This window comes from Hyperolius riggenbachi, chromosome 6, assembly GCF_040937935.1.
Source record: "Hyperolius riggenbachi isolate aHypRig1 chromosome 6, aHypRig1.pri, whole genome shotgun sequence".
Lineage (NCBI taxonomy): Eukaryota > Metazoa > Chordata > Amphibia > Anura > Hyperoliidae > Hyperolius > Hyperolius riggenbachi.
The window spans coordinates 103,458,284-103,472,665 of NC_090651.1; the positions used below are offsets into that span (position 1 = coordinate 103,458,284).

Consider the following 14,382-nt stretch of genomic DNA (forward strand, 5'->3'; position numbering starts at 1 on the left):
GCACAGCAGTGGGGAGGGGGGGTCTAACCCCCTCCCCCCCAGGCGGGGAAGTAATTACTCACCTCTTCCTTCCGCGTTCCACCGGTTGGCACTTCCAGCAATGCCGCTCACTGTACTTACACATGAGGGGAGTAATTACCCCGCCTGCTGCCTGACACACGTTGCGCTCATAGCTGAGGGCCCGACCCCAATCCCCACCACTGTGCTCGCTGCCCCCCTTCCTGGCAGCTACCCCCTCCAGTTTGTGGGCCCCCACCCACCCATGGCCAGATGAGCGCCACTCCTCCCACTTCCACCACCTAAGGAACCTGCCTCACCCGACTCATGTGCGGCCCAGGGCTGGGCAAATGACACACCTTCCACCACACCTCAAGTCAAATCTCAAGATTCCAGTCAGGTACACCATGAAAGAAGAATACTTCCACACTGTCATGTTGCGTTGCATCGTAACAGACACTGGTTTGCGCACTGTAACATGGTGTGATTTAAAGTGTATGAACAATACACAACTCATCAGTAATGATGCAATGCAACTGATTCCATTATTACAATACAGTGTGTTGTCAGAGGCGCACCTGCTGACATGCACGATGTGAGACTATGAAGGTGCACATTGGTCAGCTACTTCTTTACATGCATGACACTGCATGCCAATATAAATATTGTTTTTGGTTGCATGCATAATGTGTTCCTTATAACACAATGCAATGCAACACCTCAGTGCAACGTGAATCTAGCCTAAAGGACATACAGTAAAACCTTGGATTTAGAGTAACTTGGTTTGAAAGCGCTTTTGCAATTCAAGTAAAAAATGTTGTGAAATTTTGACTTGATATACAAGCAACATCTTGCTATACAAGCAAAGCAATGAATACTTGCGTCCCATCATTATAACTGAGCCAATGGTTCTTCTCCCTTTGACGATGCAGGATTTTACTTAATTGTACGTAAAGGACCACTATTGCGAAAAAAGTAGGCAGTTAAAATCTGACAGAAAGGACAGGTTTTGGGCCAGTCCATCTCCTCATGGGGGATTCCCGGGATTTTCTTTGTTTTCAGCAGCATTTCCTGAACAGCTGTTTAACTGCCAAAATAGTAAGATACCAGCCAGCCACCCTACTCACTTGCACAATATTTTCTCAGTTTGCAACTGATGTTCAGAAAATGGTCCTTTAATCTGAGTGTAGTCTGAACAAGGTTCCATTTTCATTAAATCCTCAAAAGTAGGCACAAAACTGTGATTGGGTAAGTTTCTTGTTAAAGCCACACACATAAAAAATAGTTGGGTTGAGCCAACAGATAACAATGATTCTGATAGTTATAGGGAAAGTCTTGTTTACATTTTTATTTTATACAGTACAGTACCATGTATTCAATATTTTTCTAGAACTGTTTTTGGATTGTGGAACACATCATCTGGGTTTCCATTAATTCTTATGGGGAAATACACTTTGATAAAAGAGTGCTTTGAATTACAAGCATGTTTCTGGAACAAATTATGCTTGCAAAACCAAGGTTCCACTTGTATTTTCATTTTTCAAATTACCGCAGGCCTTCCATTCCTAATCTTCCCTTGTATTAGCACTTGGCAATAAGTAAGACAATAATTCAAATAAAGAACATACAAAATAGCACTTTGACACATACATATGTCCAACATTATGCACAACCAACCTCACAACATGACCAACCTTTTTACACGACAAGTACGTACAGACACGCCAACCAACTAAACAACTCACTTAAATGCTATACCAGGTCCAGTTAAAAAATGGCGCAGGGGGAAAAATGGCGCACCGTTCCGCCGATAAATGCATCATAAAACTAAATGAATCATAAAATGCTATTTACCATTTTAATGTAAATACGTTCAAACGGTAAATAACGTTTTATGATACATTTATGGCGGAACAGTGAGCCATTAAAAAATACAGAGGGGCTAGTGTTAGGCAGCAGGGGTCGGGGGGAGAGAGAGCGGGACACTGATGTTAGGTGGAGGGAGGATGTGTGCAAATGGAGTCCTGCAGCGAGCCAATCACCATGCAGGGACTGAAGCAACATGGTGATTAGCTGCAGGACTACAGCAAACTAACTGAAGAAGTGAAGGAGCGATCGCCGGCCGGGACAAGGTAATGTATGCTTATGCACACCTCCTCCCTCCACCTAATCATACTCCCTCCACCCTGCTGCCTAACACCAGTGTCCCGCTGCCTCTCCCCCCGACCCCTAACACTAGCCCCCTGCATGTTTAACACTTATAACACTATTTAACATTATAAGTGTAAGGCACCCTGCATGCGCCATTTTTTAACACTTATAATGCTAAATAGCGTTATATAGTATAAGTCTATACGGCGTCATTTCTATTACCCCGGCGCTGTGTGCCATTTTTATCTGTCCCGGCTATACCTGCTAGCTAAACAACAAACTACACAGCATATCCCCATTCAAAAACAACAAAGTTGTTCAAAAGACTTGTACATGTGACCAACCTGCATGATAGTTGGGCAGGTGGATCCACCAGTTGGATCTGGCAAACCACCTGTTATCAGTTGCTCGTCTTGTTGTTTGCTAGCCATACACACGCCCAACTGTCTTCCAGTTTATATGATAGTTGGGCAAATTGTTTGGACGTGTGTATGAGCTTTTAGAGGGTAAATCTATTGGTTTTTACAAAGCTGTAAACTGGGCCAAAAACGAGGGACGTCGGAAAAGGACAGGGAGGATTTTCTTCCAAAAGAGGACCTGTCCCTCAAAAACAGATCTGCTGTAAGTTATAAATGCTATATGCAGGGGTGTTTTCTCTATCTGACTTTGGTTAATGAAATTGTAAGCAGCCATAAAAAGCATCAAATGCAACTTGTTACATAAAGCTATAAATTTAGTCTTGCCGCTAACATGTTGTAATAAAGAGCTTAGTAATCAGTTACCAGCCTTGCAAAGCAAGATAAAGATGACAGCCTCAGAAAGACACAGCATCCATTCCCAGACAAAAGAAATTGATGGCCTCAATCATAAACTGTCCACGCTGGAAAATATGTTATCATTTATTCTACTGGCCCTCTAGAATTAGATGGGCGGCCTGACCTTTACACACAGCTTTATTCGTCAGTTTCTATGGACAGTCTATGGCAAAAATTCCAACTGACAGCAACAAAGCTAAACCTGCATGGAAAACAAAGCGGGGGCATGACCTTAACTGGAATAAAGGAGAATTATAATTAGACTGGCGGAACCATGCTAAGAAATCTACTTAGTTTATATTAGCAACCAAAGCATTGTCCTAAGTAATTGCTTCTATTTAAAGCTCAGTGTATGGAAAAGATCTGTTTCCCTAGGCCTGGTTTATTGAGGTTCACCCAAGCTGTAGGAAGTATGAGAATAAAGGGGATTGTGCTAGCCGGGGCTCAATTCCTTCAAAATCCTCTGCTATTAGTAAGAAAAAGATTACAACCCCTGCCTGGGTCATATCAGATTGTGTCAATGACTTCCGACACTTCTTGACGCATTATATTGATCAGTCATTTGTATAAACATGAAAGAAAGCTGGCAATCCAAAATTTATCTTTAGTGGTTCGATGTAAACATATGGCCAACATTTCAGAGCCGCGTAGGACCCCTTTATCAAGCCTTGATAAATGGCCATATTTTTACATGGAACCAATAAAGATTGATTTTCGATGTGCCAGCTTTCCTCCTTGTTGAATACTGCATAGAGGGCGTCATCCCTCTTTTCAGCTGTCGCACTCCCCTTAAAGACTATGGGTTTGATCCTTTAGTGAGTGTGAGACAATACTACCAATGTGATTTGTATAAATACACCGTGCGAGAAGTGCACAGCCAATCAAAATTTACCAGCATGTCTGATCACACAGTAACCGACCAGGCAGTGTATTGGTTCTTTTGGACTAGAATTCACTTTTCATGTTGTTAATTTTCGAAGGGGAGAGCAGTATTTTACACTGGGGTGCATGCTAGCTTTTGGGATATGGTATTTTGCACTGTGGTAGGGGGGTTATTATGGTAGGTTTTTGGGGAATAATATTTTGCACTGGGGGTTGTGCTAGGTTTTGGTGGGGGTAGTGTTTTGCACTGGGAGGGTTATGTTAGGTTTTGGTGGGGGTAGTGTTTTGCACTGGGAGGGTTATGTTAGGTTTTGGTGGGGATAGTGTTTTGCACTGGGAGGGTTATGCTAGGTTTTGGTGGGGATAGTGTTTTGCACTGGGAGGGTTATGCTAGGTTTTGGTGGGGATAGTGTTCTGCACTGGCAGGGTTATGTTAGGTTTTGGTGGGGATAGTGTTTTGCACTGGGAGGGTTATGCTAGGTTTTGGTGGGGATAGTGTTTTGCACTGGGAGGGTTATGCTAGGTTTTGGTGGGGATAGTGTTTTGCACTGGGAGGGTTATGCTAGGTTTTGGTGGGGATAGTGTTTTGCACTGGGAGGGTATGCTAGGTTTTGGTGGGGATAGTGTTTTGCACTGGGAGGGTTATGCTAGGTTTTGGTGGGGATAGTGTTTTGCACTGGGAGGGTTATGCTAGGTTTTGGTGGGGATAGTGTTTTGCACTGGGAGGGTTATGCTAGGTTTTGGTGGGGATAGTGTTTTGCACTGGGAGGGTTATGCTAGGTTTTGGTGGGGATAATGTTTTGCACTGGGAGGGTTATGCTAGGTTTTGGTGGGGATAGGCTTTTGCACTGGGAGGGTTATGCTAGGTTTTGGTGGGGATAGTGTTTTGCACTGGGAGGGATATGCTAGGTTTTGGTGGGGATAGTGTTTTGCACTGGGAGGGTTATGCTAGGTTTTGGTGGGGATAGTGTTTTGCACTGGGAGGGTTATGTTAGGTTTTGGTGGGGATAGTGTTTTGCACTGGGAGGGTTATGCTAGGTTTTGGTGGGGATAGTGTTTTGCACTGGGAGGGTTATGCTAGGTTTTGGTGGGGATAGTGTTCTGCACTGGCAGGGTTATGTTAGGTTTTGGTGGGGATAGTGTTTTGCACTGGGAGGGTTATGCTAGGTTTTGGTGGGGATAGTGTTTTGCACTGGGAGGGTTATGCTAGGTTTTGGTGGGGATAGTGTTTTGCACTGGGAGGGTTATGCTAGGTTTTGGTGGGGATAGTGTTTTGCACTGGGAGGGTTATGCTAGGTTTTGGTGGAGATAGTGTTTTGCACTGGGAGGGTTATGCTAGGTTTTGGTGGGGATAGTGTTTTGCACTGGGAGGGTTATGCTAGGTTTTGGTGGGGATAGTGTTTTGCACTGGGAGGGTTATGCTAGGTTTTGGTGGGGATAGTGTTTTGCACTGGGAGGGTTATGCTAGGTTTTGGTGGGGATAGTGTTTTGCACTGGGAGGGTTATGCTAGGTTTTGGTGGGGATAGTGTTTTGCACTGGGAGGGTTATGTTAGGTTTTGGTGGGGATAGTGTTTTGCACTGGGAGGGTTATGCTAGGTTTTGGTGGGGATAGTGTTTTGCACTGGGAGGGTTATGCTAGGTTTTGGTGGGGATAGTGTTTTGCACTGGGAGGGTTATGCTAGGTTTTGGTGGGGATAGTGTTTTGCACTGGGAGGGTTATGCTAGGTTTTGGTGGGGATAGTGTTTTGCACTGGGAGGGTTATGCTAGGTTTTGGTGGGGATAGTGTTTTGCACTGGGAGGGTTATGTTAGGTTTTGGTGGGGATAGTGTTTTGCACTGGGAGGGTTATGCTAGGTTTTGGTGGGGATAGTGTTTTGCACTGGGAGGGTTATGCTAGGTTTTTGTGGGGATAGTGTTATGCACTGGGAGGGTTATGCTAGGTTTTGGTGGGGATAGGGTTTTGCACTGGGAGGGTTATGCTAGGTTTTGGTGGGGATAGTGTTTTACACTGGGAGAGTTATGCTAGGTTTTGGTGGGGATAGTGTTTTACACTGGGAGGGTTATGCTAGGTTTTGGTGGGGATAGTGTTTTACACTGGGAGAGTTATGCTAGGTTTTGGTGGGGATGGTGTTTTGCACTGGGAGGGTTATGCTAGGTTTTGGTGGGGATAGTGTTTTGCACTGGGAGGGTTATGCTAGGTTTTGGTGGGGATAGTGTTTTGCACTGGGAGGGACATGCTAGGTTTTGGTGTGGATAGTGTTTTGCACTGGGAGGGTTATGCTAGGTTTTGGTGGGTATAGGGTTTTGCACTGGGAGGGTTATGCTAGGTTTTGGTGGGGATAGTGTTTTGTACTGGGAGGGTTATGCTAGGTTTTGGTAGGGATAGTGTTTTGCACTGGGAGGGTTATGTTAGGTTTTGGTGGGAATGGTGTTTTGCATTGGGAGGGTTATACTGGGTTTTGGTCAGGATAGTGTTTTGCAATGGGAAGGTTATGGTATATTTTGGTGGGTGTAGTGTTTTGCTCTATGATGGTTATGCTAGGTTTTAGTGGGATAGTGTTTTGCTCTAGGATGGTTATGCTAGGTTTTTGAGGGAGGAGCTATAGGAAGTTCCCAGACTGCTTTTAAATCTAATCAGAAACAACATGACATTTACACAGGAAGTCAGCATTACAACTCAGCAAGGCACTTAAAGAAAACCCAAATACTGTAATGCATAAATGAGTTACACATGTCAAGCACAAAACTTTGTAAAAAATATATTTTTTTTAAAGTTAGCCATACACTGTGTATCATTTCCAATTGACCAGTCGTTCAGTTCCATAAACCTATTCAAACTAACAAAAATCAGTTATAATCTAGGGCCTTAGATTTTGATTGTTGATTGATTAGGAAATAAATGGATTGAAACTTGATTCGGTAAAACATACATATTTATTGATGCATCTTGGAAGTGGAAATGTTGGGTTTGGCTAAATAACGTTCTACTGCTTCCATTAGTGGAAAACAACAAGAAGTGGTGCCATTCTGATCTGCTGAAATCTGATGAAGTGGTGAAATGATTGTAAAGGCAACACACTAGATAAAGCTTGACTGAGGTGGTGAGTAACGACCTCTGCCGAGGGTCCAGCCTGTGTACATCTGATGGCCACAATAGAAGAAAAGTCCAGTACATAAATGCTGAACCATAAATCAGCACCAGGGAGTCGACCAGTCAGCACCAGGATCAAGCAAAGGTGCATAACTAGCCCAGCAAAGTAGAAAGGAAGACTGGGTCTCAACCTGGATTTGTGCAAGTGTTGATAAAGGCCTTTGGCGGAAACGTTGAGTTTTTTACTGCTATGGCACAATAGAAGTTTTGTTATAATTGCACAAAACCAGGTTGAGACCCAGTCTTCCTTTCTACCTTACATCTGATGGCCATCCATCCAGGCGGATTGCTTTGGCCAAGCGACGGCCAGCTGTCGGTCCTGCAATGTCACTTGTGGGGTTGGATCCCGATCATTGCCTGGTGGCATTAATCAAGTGAGTGTGTTCAGGGCTTTAATCCTTGATTGACATCCAATCAGGAAGATATTATTTAATGTATTTATAAAGCACCAACATATTAGGCAGCACTGAACAATAAATTAATTGGGAGACGGACAACCAAGTACAAGGTACGAAATACAAGATTATGCAACAGATAGAGACCATATAGTTCAAGTCCACATCAGTCTGCAGGAAGGGTACCCGATGGGGGTCCATGATCAAGTTCAAACCAAGTTTTGCCATTGATATGAGGGGGGGGGAGGGGGGAGAGGTAGGCAATCTTGAAAAGGTGCGTTTTGAGGTCTTGTTTGAAGGTACTGTGGAAGGGAGTTTAAGAAAGTGGAGGAAGCTCTTGAGAAGTCCCACAATCTTGCTTGGGGGCAGGAGATGTGTGGGGCAGTCAGACGCAGGTCGTTGGAGGATTAGAGAGGGCGGCCAGGTGTATGTCTGTGGACAAGTTCAAAGATTTAGGTCGGGCAGGTCTTGTGTACAGATTTGTAGTCCATCTTAGGGGCTTGTTGCATAACGTGTGGCCACCTTTACAAGCTGCAGTGTCATTCCACTTACGCAGTTGTTCCTGTGAAGGATAGGGTAGGTAAGGGCACAGCAAGCTCAGCCCTCTTCAACAGGGGATTATGTAAACACACTCATATGAAATTTTAGAGCAAAATGAGAGTATCATCTCATTCTCTATTTAAAAGCTATGAAGGTAGTAGTCAGGGGCTGACAGGGTCCAGGACAAAACACTTTATAGTGAGTTGTAGATAACAACTGCAGGATGTATTAATAAAAAATGAGCTAATAACATCCTGCTGGATTTCAGCCTGGCCACACTGAAAACAGCAATTTTCCATTTCTGTAATTGTAGTTACACTTTAACCATTTCTGACATCAGAGCAAACACACACCTGGCACAGAATGCTTGTGGAAAGTGGCAAAACAGTTGCAAATAAGACAAACAACTAGTGTTATCATTACACCAACCTGCTAATATTAAGTTCCAGCATTTTGATCTGTTTCTGGTCTTCTTGGTTTTGTCGCAGCGTCTCCTCCTGTTCTTGTGGTGTCATTGTACTTAATCCATCCAGAAGCCATTTTTCTCGTAGGGCTTTTTTCTGGAAGTTAGATGAAAAACAACCTATTTATATATAATATGTACAGTGGTGTGAAAAACTATTTGCCCCCTTCCTGATTACTTATTCTTTTGCATGTTTGTCACACTCAAATGTTTCTGCTCATCAAAAACCTTTAACTATTAGTCAAAGATAACATAATTGAACACAAAATGCAGTTTTAAATGATGTTTTTTATTATTTAGTGAGAAAAAAACCTCAAAACTTACATGGCCCTGTGTGAAAAATAAATTGCCCCCTGAACCTAATAACTGGTTGGGTCACCCTTAGCAGCAATAACTGCAATCAAGCATTTGCGATAACTTGCAATGTGTCTTTTACAGCGCGGAGGAATTTTGGCCCACTCATCTTTGCAGAATTGTTGTAATTCAGCTTTATTTGAGGGTTTTCTAGCATGAACTGCCTTTTTAAGGTCATGCCACAACATCTCAATAGGATTCAGGTCAGGACTTTGACTAAGCTACTCCAAAGTCTTCATTTTGTTTTTCTTCAGCCATTCAGAGGTGAATTTGCTGGTGTGTTTTGGGTCATTGTCCTGCTGCAGCACCCAAAATCGCTTCAGCTTGAGTTGACGAACAGATGGCCGGACATTCTCCTTCAGGATTTTTTGGCAGACAGTAGAATTCATGGTTCCATCTATCACAGCATGCCTTCCAGGTCCTGAAGCAGCAAAACAACCCCAGACCATCACACTACCACCACCATATTTTACTGTTGGTATGATGTTCTTTTGCTGAAATGCTGTGTTACTTCTACGCCAGATGTAACGGGACACGCACCTTCCAAAAAGTTCAACTTTTGTCTCGTCGGTCCACAAGGTATTTTCCCAAAAGTCTTGGCAATCATTGAGATGTTTTTTTTAGCAAAATTGAGACGAGCCTTAATGTTCTTTTTGCTTAAAAGTGGTTTGCGCCTTGGATATCTTCCATGCAGGCCGTTTTTGCCCAGTCTCTTTCTTATGGTGGAGTCATGAACACTGACCTTAAAGAGAACCCGAGGTGTGTTTAAAGAATGTTATCTGCATACAGAGGCTGGATCTGCCTATACAGCCCGGCCTCTGTTGCTATCTTAAACCCCACTAAGGTCCCCCTGAACTCTGCAATCCCTCATAAATCACAGCCGTGCTGTGAGGCTGTATTTACATCTGTAGTGTCAGTCTCAGCTGCTCCCCCGCCTCCTGCATAGCTCCGGTCCCTGCCCCTGTCCCTTCCCTCCAATCAGCAGGGAGGGAAGGGATGCAGGCGGGGACTTGAGTTCTGCAGGAGGCGGGGAGAGCAGCAGACTGACACTATAGAGATAAACACAGCCAGCTCTGACAAGCTGTTTGTCAGCAGCGTGGCTGTGATTTATGAGGGATTGCAGAGTGCAGGGGGACCTTAGGGGGGTTTGGGATAGCAACAGAGGCTGGGCTGTATAGGCAGATCCAGCCTCTGTATGCAGATAATATTCTTGAAACCCATCTCGGGTTCTCTTTAATTGAGGCAAGTGAGGCCTGCAGTTCTTTAGATGTTGTCCTGGGGTCTTTTGTGGCCTCTCGGATGAGTTTTCTCTGCGCTCTTGGGGTAATTTTGGTCGGCCGGCCACTCCTGGGAAGGTTCATCACTGTTCCATGTGTTTGCCATTTGTGGATAATGACTCTCACTGTGGTTTGCTGGAGTCCCAAAGCTTTAGAAATGGCTTTATAACCTTTACCAGACTGATAGATTTCAATTACAGTACTTTTGTTCTCATTTGTTCCTAAATTTCTTTGGATCTTGGCATGATGTCTAGCTTTTGAGGTGCTTTTGGTCTACTTCTCTGTGTCGGATAGCTCCTATTTAAGTGATTTCTTGATTGAAACAGGTGTGGCAGTAATCAGGCCTGGGGGTGACTACAGAAATTGAACTCAGGTGTAATAAACCACCTTTAAGTTATTTTTGAACAAGGGGGGGGGGGGGGGGGGGGAATCACTTTTTCACACAGGGCCATGTAGATTTGGATTTTTTTTCCTCACTAAATAATAAAAACCATCATTTAAAACTGCATTTTGTGTTCAATTAGGTTATCTTTGACTAATAGTTAACGATTTTTGATAAGCAGAAACATTTAAGTGTGACAAACATGCAAAAGAATAAGAAATCAGGAAGGGGGCAAATAGTTTTTCACACCACTGTATATAATAAGCAAATACAGCCACTGTTTCAGGATTTCAGGGTCCTCATACCTGTATTGCCCATAAATGAGACAAGATATTATATCTATGGCTATATGAAGAGGCACAGTGCTGGTGGCAATATAGGCCCTCCTGTCTTCAGTAACCATGAATTAGTTAAAAACTTTCAAGTGACTTTTAGTTAATAGCAACCAGGGCAACCAACCGGTTGCCTTGGAAACAACTTTGCTCTATGTATACGATATTGTGGTTACACAAAGAGATAGCGGAGATGGAAAACTGAAACATATATTTATTTGCATGTTAGGCTGTTACAGTGAATGAGAAAACAAATAAGAATTTGTTTTTAATTTGCATTTTGGGAGCATATTATTAAATGTGGTTCCCTGCCTCCACAGCTGCCCAGTCCCGCATTATTAAACCTGTCCCCTCAAGGGCCCTGATTCCCCAAATTATGGTAAAATTGCTGTGCACTTAATGCAGATCTCACTAATAAGTCAAGGGACGCTACACTGTCAGTGGTAGCAATCAGGGGCGTAACTAGATGGCAGCAGACCTGTCAGGGATCCCCAACTGCTATCTTACTTCCTCAGATAAAGGGGTCCAACCTTCAGATCAGAGCGTTTGTATTATAATGTCGCTGGTGAGTTGGGCGCAGGGGGAGCCGAATGACGGCTCTCCCTGTTGCTGCACTAATTCCTGGCAGCTTTATATACTATATCCCCTCCGAGTCCTATCAACTTGAAGGGAAAAGTATTTGGGTTCTGGCGATCGCCGGGATTACCCGCGCACTATAGCATTAGTGCTATTCCAGCGGCCAGCTTCGGCACTCGGCGTTGATCGCCAAAACCACCTGCTTTGCAGATCAGGTGTTTTTGTGGCTACACTTGTTATGGGTGTGAAGGTTATGATGTCCACACTTGTTTTGTGACTCTTGCAAGACGAGCCCCCAGGTTGTGAGGGTAACCAAGGGGAGGTAAGGGAAGGGGTGTGAACATGGGGGGAGGGTCCCATCAAAGTTTTAGCTGGGGACCCCGTTATTCGAAGCAGGTGTTTTAGGCAGGTGTTTTAGCCATCATTCAGCTCACCTAGCACCCAGCTCACTGGCGGTGTAATAATACATACATGACAGAACATACTTCAGTTTATTTGTGCTTAGACCTCTAGTTGTAATGGTGAATTGCAATGCGCTGCCTGCCCACAGCAATCTTGGTGAAGGAGAGCTACCTCATGAGATAAACAGATAAAGAGAGCTAACTCATGAGGTAAACAGGTACAGAGAGCTAATCCATGAGATAAACAGATACAGAGAGTTAATCCATGAGATTACTTTTTTTATTTACTGTAACTCTTATTTTGGCTAGTGATACTTTTGAGCATGGATTTGAGTTATTATAAATCCCAGCCTGATAACTAGCAGGTGTGCTTTACATAAGCCACATTAACCTGCCACCATATGAAGCTGCCATACTGCTGTAATGTGGGTCTGGTAAGAACATTGTTCACAGGAATTTGAACACGATGTGTTTACCAAGTACACGTGTTTCAGAGCAAACATATTACTCCACAATGAAGGCCTTTCGTGTCCCTGCGCTGTGTTTATTTTTCAGCTGATGGCGAGGCATGCACACCATTGTTCTCTACATCACACTGTAGGAAATAAATCACGTATGCCTGCTGTGGTATGTGAAGCAATATAATCATCTGTAAAAGTTCTGCATTGCTGTAATCTGCATTTGTGAAGGAATTCTGGTCTATAAGAATAGTGTGTGTATAGATCTTGAGGGAGGTGTAAATTCCAGCTAGCGCTGACGTTTACCAGATAACCTCAGCATTCACAACAACATAATTACTGGAAACTGCTGAAAAGTTAAAGGGGCACTACAGCGAAAAACTGTAAAATTAAAATATATGCAAACATATACAAATAAGAAGTACATTTTTTATCCATTTTTTATACAGGACACAATACTACTCCCATGTATGGATTAATAGAGTGCTTGTGTGGGTAGATCATGCAAAGATCTCATATCACTTTGTTTTTATAAAGTAACGAACCAAATAAATTAGTTTTATTTATTCTAATCGTGGTTTACACATTTATTATAACAACACACCTGCGCGCCCATATATTAATTTTTTGTATGGTCTACCATAGGTGGGAATAGGGGTTAACCCACCGTAATTTGGGCAGCACCAAGTGGGCAGTAGAAGTTTCAGCTATTATCAAGCAGCGCCTTCCAATATTTGTTTTGAAAAGTTAAAGGGGCACTACAGCAAAAAAACTGTACAATTAAAATATATGCAAACATATACAAATAAGAAGTACATTTTTTTCCAGAGTAAAATGAGCCATAAATTACTGTTTTCCTATGTTGCTGTCACTTACAGTAGGTAGTAGAAATCTGACAGAAGTGACTGGTTTTGGACTAGTCCATCTCTTTATAGGGGATTATCATTGATATACCGTATATACTCGCATACAAGCCGAATTTTTGACCCCCAAAAAGGGGGTCAAAAGTTGGGGGGTCGGTTTGTATGCGAGTCTTCCCTGGTGGTCTAGTGGTGGGTGGTGGGTGGTCGGGTGGTCGGGTGGTCCGTGCCCCGCTCCCCCCCCCTCCCTGCTCCCCCCGCGGCCGCCGCTGCTATTTTACCTTCTTAGACAGCGGCCGCTTCCTAATCCGCGTTCCTCTTATTTCTCAGAGTGTCAGTGTATCACAGCAGCGCGCCGGGCGCTGCTGCTGTGACGATGCAGGGGGCAGGAAAGAGCGGTTCCCTTGGTAACGGCGATACAGATCGCCGTTATAGGGAGCCGCGCTATTTCCTGCCCCCTGCATCGTCACAGCAGCAGCGCCCGGCGCGCTGCTGTGATACACTGACACTCTGAGAAATAAGAGGAACGCGGATTAGGAAGCGGCCGCTGTCTAAGAAGGTAATAGCAGCAGCGGCGGCCGCGGGGGGAGCGGGGGGGAGCACTACCCACCTATGCTGGGCACTATACTCGCTAAACTGGGCACTATACTAGCTAAACTGGGCACTATACTGGCTAAACTGGGCACTATACTAGCTAAACTGGGCACTATACTAGCTAAACTGGGCACTATACTGGCTAAACTGGGCACTATACTGGCTAAACTGGGCACTTTACTAGCCATACTGGGGCACTATACTGGCTAAACTGGGCACTATACTGGCTAAACTGGGCACTTTACTAGCCATACTGGGGCACTTTACTAGCTAAACTGGGGCACTATACTGGCTAAACTGGGCACTATACTGGCTAAACTGGGCACTATACTGGCTAAACTGGGCACTATACTAGCTAAACTGGGCACTATACTAGCTAAACTGGGCACTATACTGGCTAAACTGGGCACTATACTAACTAAACTGGGCACTTTACTAGCTAAACTGGGCACTATACTGGCTAAACTGGGCACTATACTGGCTAAACTGGGCACTATACTAGCTAAACTGGGCACTATACTAGCTAAACTGGGCACTATACTGGCTAAACTGGGCACTATACTAACTAAACTGGGCACTATACTAGCTAAACTGGGCACTATACTAGCTAAACTGAGGCACTACCTACCTATACTGGGCACTATACTGGCTATACTGGGCACTTTACTAGCTATACTGGGCACTATACTAGCTATACTGGACACTACCTACCTATACTGGGCACTATACTAGCTATATTGGGACACACTGGGG

At 44.0% G+C, this 14,382-nt stretch overlaps 1 protein-coding gene across 1 annotated transcript in view; it reads right to left on the minus strand.

The window, feature by feature from the left end:
- The window catches only part of PALMD (palmdelphin), a 127,345-nt gene that overhangs the window by 53,503 nt on the left and 59,460 nt on the right, over positions 1-14,382 (minus strand). The window contains exon 3 of the mRNA XM_068242584.1: positions 8,362-8,492. Within this exon, the coding sequence (XP_068098685.1) occupies positions 8,362-8,492 (131 nt within the window). The remainder of the gene's footprint in view (positions 1-8,361; positions 8,493-14,382) is intronic.